This window comes from Gopherus flavomarginatus, chromosome 9 (genome assembly GCF_025201925.1).
Source record: "Gopherus flavomarginatus isolate rGopFla2 chromosome 9, rGopFla2.mat.asm, whole genome shotgun sequence".
Lineage (NCBI taxonomy): Eukaryota > Metazoa > Chordata > Testudines > Testudinidae > Gopherus > Gopherus flavomarginatus.
Window position 1 is genome coordinate 72,410,087 of NC_066625.1, and position 23,821 is coordinate 72,433,907.

The 23,821-nt window shown below is 40.1% G+C and overlaps 1 protein-coding gene across 4 annotated transcripts in view; it reads right to left on the reverse strand.

Moving 5' to 3' along the window:
- Window positions 1–749: 749 nt before the first annotated feature.
- Window positions 750–23,821, reverse strand: part of CEP152 (centrosomal protein 152) — a 48,739-nt gene continuing 25,667 nt past the window's right edge. The window contains exons 13-28 of one of the 4 annotated variants that reach the window (XM_050968898.1): window positions 22,915–23,122; window positions 21,872–22,000; window positions 21,619–21,749; window positions 21,312–21,440; window positions 21,014–21,149; window positions 18,069–18,260; window positions 17,080–17,367; window positions 16,209–16,340; window positions 14,927–15,577; window positions 10,904–11,078; window positions 7,274–7,453; window positions 4,809–4,899; window positions 4,609–4,715; window positions 3,597–3,753; window positions 2,804–2,907; window positions 750–2,539 (exon numbers count right to left, since the gene is read on the reverse strand). In XM_050968898.1, coding sequence (XP_050824855.1) covers window positions 1,488–2,539; window positions 2,804–2,907; window positions 3,597–3,753; window positions 4,609–4,715; window positions 4,809–4,899; window positions 7,274–7,453; window positions 10,904–11,078; window positions 14,927–15,577; window positions 16,209–16,340; window positions 17,080–17,367; window positions 18,069–18,260; window positions 21,014–21,149; window positions 21,312–21,440; window positions 21,619–21,749; window positions 21,872–22,000; window positions 22,915–23,122 — 3,862 coding nt within the window. In that variant the 3' untranslated portion in view covers window positions 750–1,487. Of the gene's footprint in view, window positions 2,540–2,803; window positions 2,908–3,300; window positions 3,482–3,596; window positions 3,754–4,608; window positions 4,716–4,808; window positions 4,900–6,559; window positions 6,675–7,273; window positions 7,454–10,903; window positions 11,079–14,926; window positions 15,578–16,208; window positions 16,341–17,079; window positions 17,368–18,068; window positions 18,261–21,013; window positions 21,150–21,311; window positions 21,441–21,618; window positions 21,750–21,871; window positions 22,001–22,914; window positions 23,123–23,821 lie in introns of those variants that run through there. The other 3 variants (XR_007776417.1, XM_050968899.1, XM_050968900.1) reach the window with 3 other exon arrangements.

The window sequence follows — 23,821 nt, forward strand, 5'->3', positions numbered from 1 at the left end:
CTGGTTTCCTCAACACTATCAATCTGCCTTAGCCTGCCACAGCTTGCTTGAAAGCAATTGTTGTAGCAGGAAGGTTGTTTCCGCTCAGTGCAGCTCTCCTTTTAAGCCAGCATTTGACAGACTTTTATCTGCTGTTCAGACTTGAGCTTGATTTGGATCATGTTTATTACTTCAGTTTGAACTGGATTCACTGGGCCTTCAATCAACTGCTTAAGGCAATTTTTAAAAACTACAAAAAAAGTAAAATGCAAGTTGTATATTATATGTCTAAGACTGGTAGCTGTATTAATAGAAGCTAATGCAATATGCCGTAGGAAGTTAGTAGTTTTGAAAGGGCATTTAAAAAGGTTTTTTGCATCAGAATAGGACTACTAGAAGATTTAAATGTAGAAAATGTCTGGATTTGTGTGTTAAGCTTATTACTTCTGGAAAAAATCATGAGAAAGCCATTTGAACCACCACAGACCAATCTTTTAAACAGTGCTTGCTTTGGAACTGTTTGATCAATAATGGGGAAGATGAATTTAGCTGTTTTGCACACAAATCAGACAGATGCCCAGTTTGTGTGCTCAATTGCTTGTTTTGCAGAACAGCTGCATATTAACTTTTATAGACACAGGATTGTCTACATGAAAAAGGTATTTTGGTATAATTTCAGGTATGAATTTAAACAGACACAGTTATTCATATAAATATCCCTAGAAAAAAAAGAAAATGCAACCCCAAGACAGAATGAGCTAAAGAGAGAGTGTTTCAAAGTAACACAAGCAGGTCTTTAATGGAAGTTAGTAATATTTCTCATGATGCTTTGATAAGTCTTTAGTTTAAATTAAGAGAATAGTCAGTGCTATCTAGGAATAGCTGTGAAATAAAGTTCCCTGCTTTACTGAAAACAAAGCTAAGATCTTCTTCCCAGTCAGACGTGAACCAGCTTTCACCGTACATATGTTCAAAGAGAAGGCACATGCCTCAAGTTAGATTTAGCATTTTATCAAAACATATGTAAATGTTTATGCTTATAACTTAAATACACACTGGCATTTATAGGGATAAAATGCCTGAGCATTTCAAACAGATTCTAAAAAACATCTCTAATGCACACTAAATTTTTATACTGATTTTAAAAGGGATCACAATTGAAAGTAGTTTTATTTATATATAAATAAAAATGTAACATTGCACCGCAAACTAATCTTAAAGTACAAAAATAGATTGTTTAAACAAAAAAATACACACAACTCTTATATAAAATACTGTACACAACTGTGAAAGCCAGATGACCAAGGTAAACAAAATCCTACATCGATATTTCAAGTAATTTTATGTGAATGTTTTTTCATGTAACAGTCTCAAGTCACATAACACAGAAATCACAAAATGGATAAAACCCACAAGAAGTTTCTAGAACAATAGATTTTCCACATGTCCCAAGTTTGCATTGAAATATATTAGTTTCTTTTAAACTAATGTTTGAAGGATTATTGATGTTAATCCAAGTTAGGAAGTGGGCTATCAAATCCACTATCTTGCTGAAAAGATTTGGCATCCAGTATCAGTTTCCTTGAATGTTGGTTGTAGCCTTTTCCTATACTCGAATATGGGGTTGCATTGCGTTGTTGTGAGACATCAGAATGTGATTTCTCAGAGTTCTTGTAGGAATTGTGTCCTGGGTTTAAGTTCAGTTGCTCATTACTGTTAAGTATGGCTTCACTTTTTGCACCAAGAATCTTGGCTTTGCTGGTAAATTGCCTACAAAATGTACCAACATTTTCATCTGCATTAGGAAACAAGTTGGTCATAGGAAACTGTTCACCAGCCATATGTTGTTCTTCTGTATTAGAACTCGCTTTTTGCACAGGATACAAGAAGGGCATATCGCCACTATCGAAATGTAGACTCCCACTAACTGAACTCCAGTCTGCAGAGCTTCCATCATCCCTTACTGGAGTTTCTTGAATATCAAACCCCTGAGTTCTCTCAGATGTTGACTCCCCATATCTATTTGGCTGGTTACATTTAAATTCGTTTAAGACTGGTCTTTGAGTCTGGTTCTCAATCATTACATGCGCTGGTCCAGAGTCAGAAAGGCTATTTATAGGGCTGGGTGTATGTGTGTTTCCAAACTTCACCCGAGGAACACACGAGGATGTCTTTTGAAGTGCTGTAGTGCTAGCAGGATTTGTCAGACCTGTGTCTGTATTTGAGACATAGCCATTTCTAAGCCTTCCTCCATCTTCAGCAGGACACAATTCTAACATAGTGTCTCTTGAATTATCAGCTGGCTGTTCAGAAGTGCTCCCACTACTTTGGATATTTGAAGACCCTGTTTCATGAAGCCCAGCCTGTGTTTCCGCCTCTACTGCATCAAGCTGCTGTCTTAAGTTACAAGGTACACGTTTCTGAACAACTTGATCACTGGCTTTTGTGGCAATACTTTTGCCACATGATTTGCTTTCCATATAGGCTGGCCTAGTTTGATGAATGTGATTTCTTTTTGATTGCTCAACTTCAGTTGGCAGTTCAGAATTTAGTAGCAGGACTAAGAGAAGGGGAGGGGAGAAAGAAAAAAAAAAGATTAATTTCAGGAACCATTAAATGTTGGGAAAAAGTCAGTTTATATAAAAAGTTGTCAATACTAGTGCTGTTAAATCAAATGGTTCATGTTTTTAAGTTACTGCCTATGTAAATGATGGCAAAGCAAACAAGAAATTTCCTCCCACTGTCTACCTGCATTTTCACTACTAAATGGATTAAACCTATAAGAAGGGGAAGGAAGGGAAACAACCCGCCACTCCAAACTTACTTGAGTGGGCATTTTTGTTCTGGGGTATGCTCCGAACAGGCGTTTCAAGCACTTTTGCCATTGTAGCAAGCTTGCTAGCAGCATTCATTATTTTCTTTTCAGCCCTGTTGAGAACCCCAGAATATTTAAAATCAGTAAGTTTTGAAGCTAACTAGTGTTTCCTATTTACCTCAGTTGCCACACAAACACTCCAAAGGGGGGGGGAAGTGTTAGAAATTCAAATTACCCTGTCCCTTCAATTAAACCTGAGAAAAGTAACAGTATCCGAGACCCTCTCACACAAGTCCTCTAGAAAAGCCAGAGGGAGAAATTTTGTTTGATTTTTTTCCATTTCTGGTTTTTGTTTAAACATTCCACAACCTTTTAATACTTCAAGCAATCAAGAAAAGGTACAAGCTCATTCCCCCTCTTTTTACAGGTCACACTTAAAGCCTGATTTAATTTTTGTCAAGTTGCACAATTGCTGTGAAGTCACAACATGAGGTTTTCCTGTTCACCTGTTTACTTGACGGAAACTTTCTGGAGAATCAAGGGTACTTGTTGAGAAGGTATTAAGAAAGGCTGCTCAGCTAGTCTCAGTCACTGAAGAGGATGCCAGTTGGATTGAAGGACCCACACCAAAGTATGTATTTGATGGAGTTTAAAGCAGACCCAGCTGGGCTTGCAGACCAGCACAACCTCAGAGTAAACAAATAATAGACAACTAATTGGGAGCTTACTATACTACTTTCTATATTCTTATATATTTCTATTTTCTTCAAGTATATGTGCTATACAATAATTTCAAACTCACCCTTCGTGTTTCCCATCATCATTGAGAAGCTGCTGAAGACAAATCAAGTAATATTTGCGCATTTTCCGGGCAGTCTCTTGACGTTCCCTTAAAACCTCTGCTTTAATCATTTCAGCTGCTCTCTCTTTGCTTTCATGGATATAACGAAGCATATCACCTACATAAATGTAATTTCATTAGTATGGAGCGTCAAAAGGAAAAAAGGATTTGAGACAACCTGGTCAAGGGGTAGGAAGATTGAGGGTAGAAGTGTTGCAATGGCAGCGTGGCACTCAACAGTAACCACTGCAGTCAAATAAAGAATGGCATTTGATCTAGTCCTCTTCAGTCAAAAAGAGTGTGGTTAAAACACAGGGCCTGCAATGTGGTGATAGAAAACAAGGGACATTTAAATGTCCCCGAGGACAAATTCTTTGGTGGGGAAGGCTGTCATTTGCTGAAAATTATAGTGCAGAGGAAACGATAGAGCCCAGATCTTCAACGACACAAAGCAGCCCTTGCTGTTTATGATAACGGCTTAAAACAATTTGTACGGAGCTAGATTCTGCCAGCCTCTCTCATGTTGAGTAGTATTGTACTAGACGAGTAGCCTCATTGCCATGTAATCATGTACTACAAAGTAAGTAAGGCTGGCAACATCAGGCCCATACTTGTTGCAATGAGTTTTTATAGGAATAAATGATAATTCAACTTCTTGCATTCTCTCTACTAAAAAAACTAATATGTGCCAGGAGAGCACACAATGTGAGGTATTAGAGTGTGATCTTAAGACACACTTCAGTGCAAGGAGAGAACATAGATGTCTTTCATACGTTATATATATTTGTGTGCTATTTGGGAAGGGAAAGGTGAAAAGGAGCAAATAACTCCAATGAAATATTTCACTAGGCAGCAAATTTCACTCCTCAGCAGACTGTCAAAAATCTGACACTGGTTTGGATTCTTGCATGAACCGGCTGATGAGAGTGTGATTTGAAGTTGTCTGTGTGAACCTACTCTCGTTAGCACTTACCCTTAATTTTGCCCACAGCTTTAATGTACTGTGAGCGCATTTCTTCCAAGCCTTTGACACCATCACAGGAGGTACAAGGTTTTGAAATAGCCCCCTCCGACAATGACCTGAAAGCACACAGAACATGCAGTACTTTGTAACTACAAGACAGGTAGGATGACTTCTGTGGAAGCCAGTTTGTTCAGGCTTTTTAAAAATACCTGGGTGGTGTGTTGTATGTTTTCAGATCTTTGAGTTTCATCTTCATCTCACAGTTTTCTTCCATTAGAGCCTCTAGGACTCTCTCATTTTCTACAAAAACCAAGACAGTTAATTGATATGTATGTTTTTAATCCATTTAAACATCTTCATAGGTTATGTAAAATTACTGCCTCTGTGATAAGTGGCCAGTGTTTCAAAGGCAGCTACAATATGCCATGCCATCAAAATGACATAGTTAGGAACTAACTAGACCATATGTCATTTGAAGTCTGAATTTAAAAGCAGTATGATGGACTCAGGGGTGGTGTAGACAGGTTTTTGTAAGTAATTTTTACTCTTAGCCACAGGCATAAGCGCAGGGATGTTAGAAGGAAAAAGTTGGGGAGGAAGAAAGGTTATTTATAGTGCAAAAGTTGAGACTTCTTTGGGGTGGGAGAAGGAAAAGAACATTTAACATTTTTACACTGCACACATGCATCATGGTATTTTTAACAACCACCAGCTGACATTCCAAAGAAAGATGGGATTCACTATGTATGTCTAATCTGACTGTATACTAAAAGTCATTTAAACACTGTCAGAGTTTGCACACTGAATATACTGGAGGGTCCACAGATCCTAATCTTCACCTCTGACTCAATCAGTGCACATTGGTTAGTGTAGTTATGTTTTAGTGGGCCAGGCCCATAAAATCTGCAATGGCACAAGCTAAATGCACAGGAATCACTGGCTCTGTGAGCAAGGTATGCACTGAGTGGGCATGCCTCTTACAATAGTGATGGAAGTGGTTGTCTTGCTGGGTTAGACAGGACTGAGTATAAACATTCATTGTGATAAAGCATCAGCATGCTTTTCTATTAAAAACAAAAAAAAGCTTAATGCAACAACTGTGAAACCAGGTGGGGAGGAGGGGTCAAGTGAAACATGTTGAAAAACAGTTTACTTATCTTACAGCAACTGGAGTTTAGAGATGCTGTTGTCCATAGGGATTCCACTGTAAGTATGGCCACGAGCCCAGATCTTTTAGCTAGCAGTGTCCATGGGGGATGTGTATGTACCTTGTTCAACCTCAAACTCCTCACAACAAGGGTATAAAGGAGGGTAAAGCAATTCTGCCTAAATCACAACTGTACGACAATGATGCCAAGCTGAGCATCTGATCTAGAAGCTGCCACAATGGAGTAGTATCTTTGAGTTTCATCTTCATTTCACTGTTTTCTTCCATTAGAGCATCTCTCATTGGTCCATCTTTGGCACCCTGGGCTCTCGTACCAGCAGAGACTTAGATACCAGAGATAAAGAGACAGATCAAGCAAAGGGGACTCCAGAGTGATGGTAGGATCTGCAGGAGATGTGAAAGCAGCCTTGGAGGACATAGCAAGCAGTAGCTATATCAATGATATTATGACTGATGGTACCAATGGAGGAGTCTCAGAAGAAGTCTTATCACGATGAGGTACCAAATGAACCTGTAGTATATGGCACTGATGCCAATGGTGCTAAGGAAGCAATGTTTATCACCAAAAATAGAGGACAAAGTGCACAGCAGAAGAACATGATTCTACAGTCTTTGAAGTTTCATGTGCCAATGCAATTTTCGAAGGAGCTGGTTTAAGTAAGCCAGAGAGGCGATGACTTTTAGAGAAGGCAACTGATCTAAGCTCCATCCAGAGATTTCTGCTCCTTCCTACCTTGAGTATCATGAGCTGTTTGTGTGCACTTAGAAAAAGAGTTCCGAATGACTCTCCTAAACAAAAGCATCTTGTATGTGCATCTTGGGCAGCCATAACTGTTCCTAAAGCAGGGAAGATTCTAAAGCTGGTCCTCTGCCATTGGGACCTACTCCTCAGGAGCAAGGTACGCTTCTAAAAAGAAAGGGAAAAAGAGTTGTGTGGATTTTCCCTCCTTTTTAATTATTATTTAAAACTACACTAAGACTGAAAGTAAGCTATTAACTCTAAAACAATCTAAGGGCTACAGCAAAGGAGGACAATAGTGGAGTCTGACTCACTACCACAGGCTGTGAGAAGGAACTGTGTGGCAGTTGGGACCACTCAACTCTTTATACCCTGCAGAGCACACATGCAGCCACAGTGGATGTTGCTGGCTAAAAGGTTACAGGCTCGTGAACACACGGCATACACGCTTATAGTGGGATCCAGGTGGACAAGTGCTCAAAGAACATCCATTGTCAGTAAATTTTCCTAGAACAGTCCCATTCAGAGATCACAGAATGAATCGAAACACGGATCTCTGCGCTAGTCCCCAGGATATAAAGGTTCAGAAGAAAAAGTTCTGTGATGAATGATTACTATTAGGAAATGAATTTATTAGGGCTGAGAGTTATTTAGACATGTACCATTACAGTGGCTGCACTCGACAGCTCAAAGATGAAGGACAGATTCACACAACAGCAGGAAATGAAACTATTCAGAATTCTATGTAGGTGAGTAGAGATACTAACCTCGGATTTGCTCTACTTTAGCTTTGTGTTCCCTTACTGCAAGCTGGAGGTGCCTGCAGCTTTTCTCCAGCTTTCTTTTTAGATCCTGGCATTCTCTCTCCTTTGTTTCAAGCTGTTGGCAACAGTGGTCACAGCAAAAATCTTCATGAGACAAAGGGTTCCTTTTCTTACATTTCTGATCTGCAATAGTAATTACTACAAGTTATACATCAGTCATAGAATCAAGAGAACCAAAATCAAGCACATTATTTCTAGGGTTTTAATTAGATATTCCTTTACACCCTAGGAAAGTGTACACTATTTATCTAACTAAAACTCTCATAAGAGACTATAGACACAATCCAAATGTAGTATTTGTTACAGGGGCTATATATTTTATGTCTTTTTGTGCACTGCAGCCACAACGTACCAATCCCAGCAGTGCCATGAGTGTAGAGCGAGGTACCACTGATGCAGACAGTGGGGTGGATTTGGGGACTGTATTTTTTTTTTTTTAAATAAATTCTAGCAGGACTCTTGGAGCTTCTCAGGGAGGCACTCCCAGCCGGAAAGGCTCAGATGCAGCTGAGTCCAGTTAGGTTTAGAAACTTAAAGACAGGCTGGGCTACTTCCTGGAGAGGGAAAAGGGCTGCTTTCCTCAGCCAGGAGAGGGAGCTCCAGAAGCAGAAGAGCTGCACTGGTTATATATACTATGTTGTGTTTAACAGATGGTTTGTTATTTTGGTGGTGAAGGAATTTAAGCTGCACTATGGGCATAGGGCCAGAGACTCTCTTGAGTTTTGTTGCTTTATGTTCTTTTGGTAGCATAAGAACTCTAAAAGCAAACATGAAACCCCAGAGAGGGCCTTGTGCATAACCTGGGGGCCTCCTGTGATGTTTCTCTCCAGCTGCACAGGCCCTGACTCTGTCATACTGTATACAAGACCTTTGGGAGCAAGCTACAACATTTCTGGTTAACTTAAAATACTATAAAGTCAGATTATTCTAGAGCACTAATTCCATGATTTTAAAAAAAAATATCCAAACTTTGTCACAAATCAGGATTCACCCAGAATGACAAAATATATTTAACACGAACGTGGAATTCCTTGACTCACACGTGCCATGGGGGAACGCTATAGTTTGACCTCCAAACCATTTGTTTTTGCATGATCCATACCTGAGATCAGAGGTTTTGGTCTAGGAAGTACCATGTACAAACACAGCCCTATACAACCTACCCTACAGGGACTTGGATGCAAAACATGGCAGTTCTTTTGTCCACCTCTGCCCCCTTTGACTTCTTATTTGGATGCAGAGCCAAAGACGGCGCCTATTCGCTCACATCCTGAAAACTGACTTTTTAAAACCAGAAAGCATACAACATTTTATTAAAAATAAACAAAAATAAATTATGTCACTGGATCAGTAATCTAGCGACCAAGTGCCATACACTCACTGCAGTGTTTCTGTTCTAATGAAATAGAAGTTTATGCAGTATTGAAACACTTTTAGTTTAAAGTGGGGGAAAAAAAAATCAAGGAACATATTAAGTGTGCTACATCATCCATATATTCACTAATTATAGTAAAGTGTTTGTCCTTTGATTTCATAAGTCATCAAGGGCTAGATTCACAAAAGGACTTAGGTGACTAACGTGGCAGTAATCATGTAAATCCCAGAATCAGGCTCCCTTGGGATTCACAAACCTCACACATGGCCTCCGCCAAACCCCATAGGCACCTGAACTCATTCAGCCTTTAAATTTTTGCAGTAAAGCTTCTCTAAGAGCCTATATTTCTGTGTCTGAGCATACGCACTGCAGCTCCACACCAGGCATCCAGATGCCTAAGCCCCAGTATTAGCCACGAACTAGGGGAAGATAGGCTTTCATTTGCCTAACTCGTCTGCGGGGCCTGAGCCAGTAGGAATGTTCAGACTTTGCCTACTGGATTAAGCCCCCATTGATGAGTTTAAACAAAACAGCTGGGGAGGAGGAGAACGTCCCTTGTTACCCTAGCCACTGGACTGAAAGGTCTCACCTGGGATTGGACGGTGCCCTGGTTCAAGTCCCACCTCCACTTGAGAAGGAAAAGGTTTTTGAACAAGGATCTGCCACCTCTCCAGTGAGTGCCCTAACCATTAGGTTATGAGATATTCTGATGTGGAGCTCCCTCAGTCTCTCCTATTAAAGCTATTCCATTGTAGATAAATAATTTAAAAAAAAAAAGTCAGTGGAACAGAGGGACTGGATCATGGGTGAATGCTTGCACCACCAGGCCACAGAGTCACTCTCTCGTGCTTGCTGTCTCTCTCTGGCCCAATAATTCATTATTTATCCAAACTGGGACCACTTCAACAGGAGAGACTGAGGGAGTCCGTAGCCTATGTTAAACAGAAATTAGGTTTTGGCCTAAGCATAGAGGAGACTGGGAAATTGAGGTTGCTAGTATGGGAAAGTTAGAAATAAGTTGTAGACAATAAGATGGGAAAATTACTATTAGCAAAGACATGACCCAAGATTATGCTGTGGTTATGTTTTGGTTAACCGGTTTAGCAAGGTTTTTAATAAAATGTTTTAAAAAATTGTGAATGTTTTATTAAAATGCTATCTATATTGATAGTATGGGAAGGACATTGCCATAGATGTTAATTTAAATAATGTGTAATGTAAAGAATCAATCAGGAGGTGTGGAAACAAGACTATAGTAATGTTTAGGCTAAATGTTAATTAGTAGAACAACAGATTATAAAAGTAGTTGTGTTAAAATTGAGGAGAGCTCCAATTAACATTAAAAGAGTACCATTAGCACCAAACTAACCATTTTTCTTTTAAATAAAATTTGATTTGACCAAAGTGTCACCTAGAGGTTCTCTACTAAATTAATTTTCTATAACCGACCTACAGACTCAAACCTGAAAACTAAGATGGGTTTTATTGGATCCTTATTATATTAATTGGAAATATTTCAACATAAAGGCTACAATAGGTAACAAGCCCCAATCAGAACATCCCATAACTCAGCGGTTAGCACACCCACCCGAGAGGTTCAAATCCCATTTTTCCCTCAAGTGGAGGGAAGACTTGAACCAGGGCCTCCCAAATCCCAGGTGAGTATCCTAACCACTGGGCTAAACCTTAATCAGTGAGCTCATCCTACTCCTCCCATCCCCTGCCCCCAGCTTCTTGCTAAAATGTCATAGGAGCCTAACACCAAGGGTTTGTTTGCAGCAGAGACTCCCAAGCAGAGGGAGGCACCTCCCTGCAGCCTGGACTTAGCCAGCTATCTCAAGATAGGTGCTGGGCATAGCACACATCCCGTCAGCTTGGCATCTCCCTTTGGCTAGTTTAGGCAAGGAGCTATCTACCATGCTGGCTTTTGTGAATCCCATTCCGAGGTGCCCACCTCTCCCCATTCATTGTATAATGAGCCCAGACACCTCACTCAGGTTTTGTAGATCCCAGTAATTTTCTAGCAGCCTAAAAAGTTAGGCATGGTGACACTCAGCATTGTGACGTCTATGTTCCTTTGAAAGTCTAGTTACAAGTGAGAAGTGTTATTACAGAAGACTGATACTAGCTAAAGATACATATTATATGCTGCACAATGAAATTTACAAGATTTAACTGAAAAGCAAAACCAAGACTACCATTATCCATTTCAGTGTCTTGCAAAGGTGGCTGCCTTCTTAGTATTCTTTGTATTTCTACTTGGAGTCCAATATCATACATAGGTGATCTTGCCGTGTCCCCAGTTTCTCCTTCACGATTTTGCATGCAAGAGTGCTCTGTTTCTTTTAAACTGAAGACTAGTTCTTCATGCTTCTGTAATTGAAACCAGATATCAGGAATACTCAGTAAGTAGTACAAAACAATGTTCATGGATACTTAGAAATAGCCACACCCAGAAACAGTCTGGGAAGCAAACACAAATTGATCATCCCACAATGCCTCCATTAGCTTTTGAACACATTTATTCTAGAGACCTATCAAGATGGAAAAACCTTTATTGTAGTTCTAAAACTGCACATTCAAGGTGGAAGGAGAAAGGTTACCTTACCGCCAGTTTACCAGTGTTCTCTTATTCATAGCTGCAGCTTTATTAGTACTTTGTCGTCCTGATGGTATTTTCGGTAAGCTTCAATTAGTTTCTGAATAAGGCAGAAATGAGCATAGCCTAAAACAAGCTGAAACTATTCAAGGATGTGTCCAGTGGAAAGGAATTAGATCCTATTTATAAAGTTCCTGCTTGACTAGGGATAGTGGAAGGGCAGAAAAAGAATTTCACTTTTCTGTTTGTAGTTGAGGCAAATGTAATAGAAGAAATTGCTAAGGAATCCCAAGGAACTCATTGGATAGTTAAGTGGTTCAAATAATCAGTAGTTTAGAAGTTTAACTGAATATTAATAATGTTGATCATTTGCCAAGGGCTTTCACCAAGGCTTTTGCCTCTCAGGGCTTGTCGACATGGCCCTACAGTGCGGACGATAGGGATGTCAACTGCAGCATCCACTAAACTGTTGCACTGTAACTGCCCCTCGGAGACCTGGCTAGTCTGAATTAAAAGATACCTAGTGCATGTTAACATAGTCCCATTTCAAACAGGACTCATTGTTTAGACCAGATGTACCAGGCATATGTAAAAACTCCTGGTTCTATGCATTATCAGTGAGAATATTTTATGGCTACATCAGAAAAAAATTAAATTTACAATTATTCATTTCATTGAGATTGCGGTGAGCTTTAAGCAGAAATCGGTTGCCCCACCACATACTGGTAGCAGCCTTATGACAAGTAGTTCCTTACTCACATTCCCTTTCTTGAAGAGATAAGATAAATGGCAAGATGCTATGTGTTTTTGCCATGTTCTTAGATCATTCCCTAACTGATGAATGACAGATTCTACATAATGTTGGGTGGTTATGGAAGTTCCATTGGTCTGCTCCCCATAAATCAAAAGTGACAGCTATGATGGGCAACATAGGAGGGGCATTTTCCAAATAAAGAATGGAAAACCAAATAAAAAGAGAGATTGATAGAATATTGAGAGTTCTACTTCTGTCCTTGGTTGAGCCTTGTAAATTCTGCCCATTTCCTTTTACAGGAGAGGGTAAGAGGATATTCAGGGTGGAGACAGGCAAGACAAGAATTTTTATTATCCTGGTAAAGTCGAGCAAGACTATTTTAAATCTGTGACAATACATTTTCAAAAAATTGTCATGCCTGTAGTAGGTTCTTTGTATGACTGATTTAAAATTGCCTTCTCTAATTTTTAAATATCAGAGAGAAGCAGAAATCTATGTACTGTCTGAGATCTATGTATGGTCTGAAGGTCTCAACAAAGCTAACAGAAGTAGAAGTGTTACACAGGTGTCATTACTACAAACAAGCTTGGAGGATTCAACCCCATGGCACACCCAACATAGATCAGAAAAGTAGAAGAATTACTGGCTTCTGACTAATCAGCCTGGTTTGTCTATTTGGCAATAGTCATATTGGGTATATAAGACTGCATTCCAGGATAAATTTCTTGATGAAACAGTGCAATCAGCACAAACACGACACCAGGACCCTTAGCAACGATGAGATGTTCAAATTAACAGTGCAGAATACATCCATTGTCAAATAGATGGAATTCGGTAACATCAAATGGCAATCTGGTTTTGTGGAAGAATTAGACATTGTATCCAATACTGCTCATCATAGTAAAACTACTTCAGTGGAATTATTCCAGGTTTACAATGATGAGAGACCAGAATCAGGACAAGAACCTGTTGTCCGTGTGAACGCAGTGTTATCTGGCTATTCAATCTTCTAGTTGAGAGCCCAATCCAGCTAAATTTATTTACTGTTTATTTTCTTTGTATTATGTTGCAATCAAGGCTGTGAGTCTGTCATGCAGATCTCTGTGACTTTCTAGGACCTCCGTGACTTCTGAGGGCCCGCCCAACACCCCTAGCAGTCCCCAGCCGCTCCCTGCCCCGGAGCACCCAAGATTTAGTCAGGGGACAAGTCATTGACAGGTCATGGGCCACGAATTTTTGTTTACTGCCTGTGACCAGTCCATGACTTTTGCTAAAAACACCCATGACTAAAACGTAGCCTTACTCATACTGTATTAGGAGTGGGCAAACTTTTTGGCCTGAGAGCCACATTGGGTTTCGTAAATTGTATGGAGGGTTGGTTAGGGGAGGGGGTCGAGGGCCAGCCCCCACCTCCCATCACCCACCCCCAGGAATCCTGTCCCATCCAACCCCCCCATTCCCTGATGGCCCCCCCAGGACCCCTACCCCATCCACACACTCCTGCTCCCTGTCCACCCCCGGACCCCCACTGCCTCATCCAACCCCTTCTCTTATTCCTGACAGCCCCATCCAACTGCCCCTTCTCCTTGTGCTTTGACTGACCCCAGAACCCCTGTCCCTGACTGCCCCCTGCCACCCCATCCAACCCCCCCTCCTTCCTGACTGCCCCCCCGGGACTCCTGCTCCCATTCAACCCCCTTCCTCCTCCGAACACCCTGAACACCACCCCGAACTCTGCTGCCTTCTATCCAACCCCCCCTGCTCCATACCCCCTTACCGTACTGCCTGGAGCATTGGTGACTGGTGGCGCTACAGCTGCACTGCCCAGCTTGAGCCAGGCAGGCCGCCGCCACCACGCAGCACAGAGACCAGGTCAGGCTGGGCTCTGCAGCTGCGCTGCCCCAGGAGCTCACAGCCCTGCAGCCCAGAGCATTGCATCAGCCGCGGAGCGAGTGAGCTGAGGCTGCGGGGGAGGGGCCGGGGCTAGCCTCCCAGGCCAGCACTGGTCACAGGATGTGGCCTGCAGGCTGTAGTTTGCCCAGCTCTGTACCATATGTTAGAACTGGAGAGCAAGAGTAAGTATTTTGCTTTGTGGTTTGAATTGTTTCGGGTGAAATCAATAGCATGTGCTTCCAATATACCTTCTGTATACTGCTAGGGTAAGTGGCAGCATTCTGGGTTCATTCTTTTAAACTTCTATTCAAAAGACTACACCAAGTTTATATCAGCAGTTTATAGGATATAATGCATAAGAGTTTGACGGCTTATAAAATATGCAAACTGTTGTTAAAGGGGATATCTGATCCTGTAGAACACAGGATCAATTTCTTTGACTTTGGAAGACAATTTTTGAAATTCCTCCAGATAAACATTCTAAACCAACTTAAAATCTATTAATGAATTTCTTGAGTTAAGGTCAGAAGACCAGTCTGACCTCCTGGATAACACAGGCTATAGAATTTCACCCAATTACCCTTATATTGAGCTAAATAACTTCTGTTTGACTAAAGTATATCTTCTAGAAGGGTGTCCAGTCTCGATAGCAAGGGAGTTTGTTCCAATAGCTAATCACACTCTCTGTTAAAAATGTGTGCTTATTTCTAATTGAATTTGTCTGGCTTAAATATTTAAAATGTCACCAAAGCTATACCTGTGTCCTCTTTTTTCACTTATTTATTTAAGAGGGAATCTTCCATCTCTTTTCTAAAAATTTAGTAATAGATTAGTAAGAAACTCAATCATTTTACTTTTTTGAAACAAAATATCATATATAATTTCTTGGGGGATGGGCAAAGTCCTATGACAGTTGTCAGAGAACTCCCTTCTCATGGTTGGCAAAGTTATATTTTTAATTTATAGAACAGTTACCTCTCTCCATTCTTGCCTGGCTTTTTCTAGAATTGTGTGCACTGTGCCCTTAAACGCCTTCTGTAGGGAAGCCTTTAGCTTATCCTTGTATTGGTGGTTCAACTGAAGAGTACTATTGGAACACGTGTCCTGCCAAGTATGCTCATTATTTCTGTTCTTGACTAGTTCTTCATGGATTTCTCCTAACAGGAACTCAAGTTCAATTAGAATCTTCTCCTCATATTGGTGAATTTCCTCTTGGAGTCTCTTTGTTTCCTGAGCTGCCCATTCTCGTTGCTTTTGGTCCAGACACATCTGAAGTTCTGCCTCTTTCTGAATCAGCAATTCATTTTTCTGCTTCACAAGGTCTTCCTTAGCTGTTACAAGCACCTCATTTATTTTATTTCTATGGTCATCTAAGAATGAACGGTAGTCTCGCTCATTTTGTTCCTGTAGCCGGAGGATTTCTTCTTGCTTTTCTTTGTTCCATTGAGCACGAGCCTGAGCTAGCTCTGCTTTAACAGTTGCAGGGATTTCTTCTTTCTTTAGCTCTAGTTCCTTTCTAAGGGAAATGATCTTCTCTTCAAGCTCTTTGGTTCTGGCTCCAGATTTCTCCGTGTTCTCAAGTTGTTTCTTCCATTTCTCTTCAGCTGCTGAAAGAACTAGCGATAGCTAAAGAATGCAAAATAGATTTTAAAAAACAGTCTGTCAGCAAACCCTTAAGGATTTTCATGTTAGGTATGTTTGGCTATAACCATCTAAACTTTAACAAACAGATGAAGACTGTTTGAAAGTGTTGATGCACACATTGTACTGTATTGCTCAGTCAGTATATATACACAGTATCCCTCCTACCTAATCAATGTGATATCCAGCTTTACTATACATTAAACATCTTGCAGAAGTCTAAGGAAAAGAAAGCCCTCCAATTAAGATGACACATTAATGGAGTTGTTTCAGAAAGAACAATTACAGGTGTTTCTCCACTGCAGTCAGAAGAGTTTTGTAAGTCAGTCTAGATATCCTATTATGGATTTCAGTAACAAATGATTTGGCTCTGGCTGCCATGAATTGGTTTCATCATTCTAATTCTGCTTATTTCCACTAACGGAGAAATCTACCCACAATTTTAAATAGAGTCATTCCCTAAGACTTCAGTTTAGCACAGCACTTGAGCCCTGATTCAACAAAGCCTATGCTTAATTTTTTTTGCTGGAAAATTGAATTAAGCTTTTTTCAAATTTTATGATAAATAAAATAAGCTAGTGAACTGCCAAGCATCCTAATAAGTATTCTCTGCTACCTGTTTTGCTGCACTGATTTCATATTCTCTCTCCCATTTCTCTCGTTCTGCTTTTAGATTTGCTTTGTACTCTTCAAGTTCTGTTAGTTCTTTCAGCCACCTAGCATGAGCTTTGGTCAAAGCTGTTTCTACCTTCAAAAGAGGAATAGAGAAAGAAGAGGTCATTTTAACCATTAAAATTAAAATGTGGTTTCGTTTTTAACACTGTGAAGTTGTACATTAACACAAGACCAACTGAATTTACTCTCTGTAAACATTGGCAATTCAAATGGAGAGTACCAAGGTTACTGCATCTTTGTTTTTAAAAACAGTAAATTCCACTGCATTAGAGCTTGAGGTACTTTACCAAAAAAAAGAGGAATTAAGCAGCATTCATTGTATTTTAAACTAATTAACCAAAAAAACCCACATCAAGTGGTTTTGCTCAAAAGTTCAGGAACATATGTACTGATTCATTCTATTGAGTTATGTTACAGAGTTTACAAAACATATTCAGGTTAGGCCAGTGGTTCTCTAGCTATGCTATTAGATCTTTCATAACATTTTCAAAGTCCCAATACAAATCTGTTAATTTCTATAACATCGGGCAGAAAAAAACAGCAGACTAATATTTTTAGAATTTTTGAGGCTATCAAATACAGGAAGTCAAAGTACTCAGGTACGGTACGATGAAACCTGCTTTGTAATCATTTCCTCTGCTTAAAACATATATTTAGGGTCAGCTTCTCTACTGCTTTGCACCTTATGTTGTCATTTTACTGAGAGCAAGAAACAAGCAAGCATAAAACATTACCATTCTGATTTGGTAGCACCCACGTTGCATACGTTTGAATGCTGTGAAACAATTAACAGGGTGAAATGCATCTACTACCTGACTGGCAATATTTTCATGATGTTTCCTCTCCAGTTCTGTTTCAAGTTCTTTCAAGGCCTCTCTAACAGCCTTCTCCTTTTCTTTCAGTGCCTCCTCCAGTTGCAATTTTTGCTCCTCAACCATCCTTGCAATCTCCTTACTTGACGTTTCATCTGTTATGGCTACTTCGTCAGTTTGGCTGCCGCAGTCTTGGAGTTCAACTAAAGCTTTCTTAGTTTCCTCTAGAGTTCGATCCAGTCTGCTTTGCCACACTCTTTCTATTTCCTGGATAGCTTGTTCTTTTATCTATATAAGAGAGTATTTTTTTAGAAGAAAAAATATTGCTGAAATACCTAAAAACTAGAATTATTACTGGTCAAATATGTAGTCTCAGTTGACGTGTACACCCTTCCCTGCGAAAAGAGAGTGACACCCATGCTCAGAGGACATAAGAAAGTTGTTTCTGTAGAGACAAGATGACCTCCATTTCTGAAGGATTAGTGGAATTTAAGCTTCTTTAGATACTTTTCACCAGGTCCCATTAGAGTGCTCAAGTTAAATGTAACAAATCAATATCTAGGAGCATGTGGTTAGTAACAAAGGCAGAGTACTTTTGTGTTCCCGTGCCATAGTTTTAGAGAAGGTGATAGAAGATGTGCAAATAAGTTTACATAGCTATTAAAGCAAATGGCAAGTAGAAATGCTGAATCACCCATTCCAGAATTCAAATGAAATATTTAGATGTGCTTATGGGTGCAGTTATTGTGAATTTTACATGTTAATTTTAAATTAAAACCTGATCAAGATATACTGAGCATCCACAACTCCCATTGATTTCACCAACTCAGTACTCAGGATTAGGCTTAAAGGGACAGATCCTCAACTGGTTTAAGTTGTTGTGGTTCCACTGACTTTAAATTGAACTATGACAGCTGAGGATCTGCCCCTAATTGTCCATTAATAAAAGTTTATGGACTTCTTTGTGTCTATTAGTACAAGCCCCACACCTCTTTCTGTTCCTTCTCCCACTGGACTTTGGCTAATGCCACTTCATTTTCCACTTGCTGCTTAATAGTGACTTCTTTTTCTTTCAGCCATTGGCTTTTTGCTGTTATAATGGAATTCCTGTGCTTTTCTTCCAGTTCAGTCTTCAGATGGTTAAGAGATGCTTCTTTTTCTTCCAATAACTCTTTCTTGAACTAGGCAAAATTCAAGCATACAACTGAACAAACTTTAGCCAACAATAACATGCACCAGAAATAAGAGATTGGAATGTAGAAAGAGACCTAATTAAGACTGTGCACTTTATCATTGACCTCTTGATGATGGATTTTCTTCTTGATTAATATTTTAAGATAAAGTGTGATTATCATTATAAGTGATTATTGTAAAAGTGACTTTTGAGTCAACATATCTGCTCTCAGTGTGTTTTGAGTTGCATCCATCCATTTATGCTGCTTTGCTAAAGAAGACAGTTTACACACCAATAGCCCCTTCAGAGTTAACACACCTATCGAAAAACAAAACAAATTGTATTCTAACTCATGAATCAAAAAAACTGGGTAGCTTTAATTCTCTATCATTATAGATGAGAAAGAGAAAACACTTTTCAGATTCCAGATGGAGCTTGCTGTGTATGCAGTTAGAAAAACAAGCCTAGCCTGTATGCTGAACAAGTTTGACATAGAATCAATTTGTACAGAGTCCCCTTTCAGGTCATAACAATGCTAAATAGGATTGACGTATGCAAATGAGCAGGTAGTGAGAGGAGCTACATTTGATGTCACAATTCTAACCATCCACTACATTTTTCATAGGACAGCTAGGAGGAGGAAGAGAGAACGCTACACTGATCATGCACCTTTTCGTGTGTGCTATCAGCTAGTGAACACAGCATTTTCTGATAGCTACATTCGTTAAATTTCAGATATAGCTGCACATCTACAAGACAAACTACTACCATAATGCACAGTAAAACAGTTTAAAATAAACAAAAAGAAGCCCAACACAAATTACTTTCCTCTTCATGTGCACCTCAAACACAAAGGTACTAAATTCATATTGCTGAAAAACTTCAGGTCAAGAGAAGTGAATTTCCATTAGCTATGTTAAGCTATATAATTGCTTAAATAGATGTATATATTAGTTATAGTGTACCCTCCTATGTAGCAAAAATACGTACACTCAATTTGGTAAGGACTCTATTTAGCTGTAAATCAACATGTTTTAATGGTTATGTCAACCAATGAAAATGCACCTCTCTTTAGCTAATAACTGAAATACAAATGGAAAAGTTGATGAAAATCCATGATTTAAATTGAAGCTTTCCACTTGCTGATTTAAATCACCTTGATTTAAATCAGTTCACCCCTATGCTGCCATACAAGTGCTTCTGTCAGCATAGCTAATGTTATTCAAGGAGGTGGTGTAGATATGCCGGCAGAACTCCTTCTGTTGGTTTACAGTGCTTCTCCACTATGAAGCTATGCTGGCATAGCTATACTGTAAAGCAGGGGTCTCAAACACACGGCCTGCGGGGCTATTTCCAGGGGTGGGCAAACTACAGCCACAGGATTGCCCCCTTCGAGCCCAACGCCACTCCCTGAAGCGGCTGGCATCATGTCCCTGCGGCGGTGGCGTGAGGGGTGGGGGGGAGAAGCAGAGGGTTCCGTCAGGCACCACCCCCTCCCCCCCCCCGCAGCTCCCATTGGCCGGGAACAGGGAACCGTGGCCAATGGGAGCTTTGGAGAGGTACCTGGAGGCGCAGCAAACAGCCTGAGGAGGCCTGCGTCCCCCTCCTCTCCCAGGGGCCACAGGAACATGGTTCCAGCTACTTCCCAGAGCGGAGCTGGGCTGGGGCCGGCAGCCTGCCCTGGCCCTGGTGTACGCCACTGCCACCCTGGAGCCCAAAGCCCTCCTGCCCCCCAACTCCCTGCCCTGAGCCCTCTGCTGCACCCCACGCCCCAACCCCATGCCCTGAGCTGCCTGCTGCATCCCACACCCCTTCTGCACCATGAGCCCCTTGCCTGCACCCCAACTCCCTGCCCTGAGCCCCTGTCACACCCCTCATGCACCCTCTGGGGGCAGGGAGGGGGCAGAGTTGGGGTGGGAAGAGGCAGGGCCTCATGGTAGGGATGGAGTGGGGGCAGGGCCAGGGGCAGCAAGGGGGTGTGTGTCAGTGATGTGGCCCTCGGGCCAATGAACTAGCCCTCATGGTCATTTGAGTTTGAGACCCCTGCTGTAAAGGCTCTGTAGTGCAGACAAGCCTTGAGTATAAGCCTACATGAGGATGTCTGCCTTAAGTGTGCAGACAGCTTCAGAACAATGACTCAAAAGCATGAACTCCCCTGCAGCCTTTTAATCTTGCTGAAATGTCAACTTTAAAGTCTAACAATGGCAATTCAGTGTCAGCATTAACTATTTAACTACTGGTCCTTTTAGAAGATGGAATGGGAAAGGGGTATAAGTGAAGCCCACAGGACAGTTGGACTTGGAAACTATTGCAGGGAGAAAAATGAAGAACAGAACATACATGCAAAGAAAGATGAGGGAGATAAACAGAAAGGAGGATATGAAGGAAAAGGAAATAAAGGCCAGAAATAGCAGTGGTCCTAAACAGGAACAACTTTTCCATGGAACAATTTTAAAATGTCACAATAAAGGTATGAGTAAACAAATAAGGATAACCAAAGTTTAGGTACCATATAAAGGCTATATTCTATCATTTCTCTGACAGAACTTCACATTGGCAGCAGATATTCTGCTATAGCCCAAATGTGTACATAGATTTATACCCTGTCCCATGAACAAAAACAAGAAGTGGAACTCAGCCCCTTCACTCCTGATGGAATGCATCAGCCAAAAGGAAAAGTAATGAAATTCAATAGCTTTCCCATACTTTTAGTTTAGATACAAAGCATTCTCCAATGTTAATCGATATTTTCTCTTGTACCTTCTCTTCCTTTGACTGCTGCTCTTGTTCAAGTTTCTTCATCAAAGTGGTTTCCAGTGTGTCTTTCTCTCCACAGACTGCTATGTAACATTCCTTCACCGCAATCATCTCCTTGTTCAACTCATCCATGTCAGCCCTTACAAAAGTCATTTTAAATTGTTTATTCTTTAAATTCACAAACACAATCACAAACTGTTCAAAATTTATAAAGGAAATTGTTTCAAGTGTGACTGAAAAGGGCCACTTCATGGTAGACCCTCAGTCTAATTAAGGATGTCAACATTGATAGAAGTCTTACTTTAACTGTGAGATGGTCTCTTCGTAAGCCTGAATGAGTTGTTCTTTTTCTGCAGCATGCCTCTCCACGAGGTGTTCCCGAAGCTGAGCTTTTGTATCTTCGTGGTGTTGCTGATAGGTTCTTTCACACCTAGGATGGAGGAAAAAAAAGTTAGAGCTTCATTCAATTGTTTATGTACAAGTGCAGCTGAATTTATTTTTTTGGTCATAAGCATGAGGTCTAATGCCACCATCTCTGTACAAAGGTGGTAGAAGAGGACCTACAAAGGCCATGCCGTTAAAGTTGGAGATGCACTTAACGAAGTTACCTGTCAACGGCTTCTTGTTTATCCCGATCGAAGTCCTGAATCATGTGTCTCATTTGACTACAGAGATCTTGGTTTGCAATTTTCAGTTTTTCCTCACTTGCTTTAAGCTCTCGAATACACGAACTATAGTTCTATATAAATGAAAGTCAAAATCATTAAAAGAAAATTTTAAAGAATGCATTCTAATTTACATTTTGGACAATTTGGCTGGGTCTTTAACCTTTTTCCCTTAGGGCATATATGACAAACTCACCTCAGCTTCTTGTTGTAAATCCTGATTCACTTTTCTAAGTCTCAGAAGCTCTTTTTGAAGATAATTATCAGAAGCAGATGGAGTGGACCACAAGGTTTCAGTCAGATTTTCTACACTACTTATTTTAGGCTATCAAGAAAACATAAAATTAAGTTGGAACAACTCTTCAGACATACATGTAGACATAACTTCTAAAGCAAGTAACATGTTAAGCAATTTTTTTTTTGTATCAAGGAAATAAAAGGGCAGTAAAAGGCAATGGCTTCACTGCAAAATACAGGACACTCTGATTTTAAGTATTCAGCCCATATGACAATCTTTATGATTTTTTGTAATGGGTCCATTCAAGAAGTATATGGTCAATGCCCTGTACCACCGTTGAATGCCAACTACCATCTAATTGAGACATCAGGCCTTTGCAGGGTATACGTTCATTCCCCACCATTCAGGCCACAGCTTGCACATGTAATATATTGGGTAGTAATGGCTTTCTTCATATTACAGCAAGTTTGTCTGATTTATAAAAGCCATTTTACAGATTAACATGCAATATGGGGAAGAAAGGTAGTATGGGAGAAATGCTACATTGACCCGATTGCTCCTTCCTTGTACAGTTTGCAGTTTTCAGCTAAAGGCTGCGATTTGCTTTCCTCCAAGGAAACAGAACTCTCAAGAGAAGTTTAAAGTAATCAGTCAATAAAGCTTGCAACCATTTGTAAGCAAGTCCTCATACCAGAAACTCAACTGAAAGGCAGCACAAACTATCCAAGTTCTGGTGGTAGTTTAAAGACATCTGCCAGTTATTTCGAATTTCTCTGATCCTACTTATTCTATTTCTGCATAATAGTAATCCCTTCCTTAGGGTTAAAAACAACTTCATTTAGTTGTTGTAAATATAGTTCAAAAAATTACTTGTAACTGCTGTTCTCAAGAGAAAAACAAGAGATCACTTATAGATTTTGCTTGGTTTACTTTAAATCCAGTGAGTTTTTGCCTTGTTCAATTAAGTCAAAATGCTCAGTGATATATTTAAATGAACAAACCTCATTCTCATTTGCAGTTTTATCTGTTTTCAATAGCTGCTTGAGTTCTTCTGTTGTCCTCTGACAGTCTTTAAGATCATTTTGTAACTGAGAAATCTGATTTCTTTTCATTTTGTTACTACCCAATAAACGTTCCATTTCAGTTTTCAACTCTAGGATGAGCTCATCTCTAGAAAGTTCTTTATCCAAATCTCTGTTCTGCACAGTACTGTTAGAGAAAATATAGCCAGTCCAATTTTGTTAAAACCTGTAGACATCCAAGAGCTTATAACAGAACAAGCAGCAACTCTACTTTACTTAACTAAATCTACCAACAATAGAACAGTTAAAAGAAGAAGTGTAAGAAGACAGCTCACCATGAGCAAGTACCTCAAGCAATGGTAGAAACTACATTTGCTTTGTTATTATGTTACCTGGAAAGGACTTCAAATGTACATTTAATGCATTATCATTATAAATATCTTTCAGCAACTAGTCTAAGCAACTGATTAGAAAACAAGTAGCTGAGTTTCCAGGATTAAGAAGTCATTTCCTAAAACTGCTTCACCCTTGCACAAATTGAGCTATTGTGAGCTATAACTAGTAATTAGTTGGTTAAAATATTGTTTTAAACAAGTAAATAAGTAGTCCCATTTTGAGTGTCCAAATGCATTTGTACGTATTTCTGTAGGCTGTTCTTGAAGCCCAAGAGTTTCAACAGGTAAGGAATAGTCGTCTTTCATCCGCAATAAGACACTTTGCTCAGTGTACAGATTTATCATCCAAATATTTTCCTGTACTCCTAATATTCATACTACAGAGTCTGCAGACTACTTCTGTAGGCAAATATCAGAAAGAAGGATCTGCACAAGGTCTGTCGCATCTTATGCACATTTAACATTTCAGCTTTACGAGGTCGGCAAAAAAA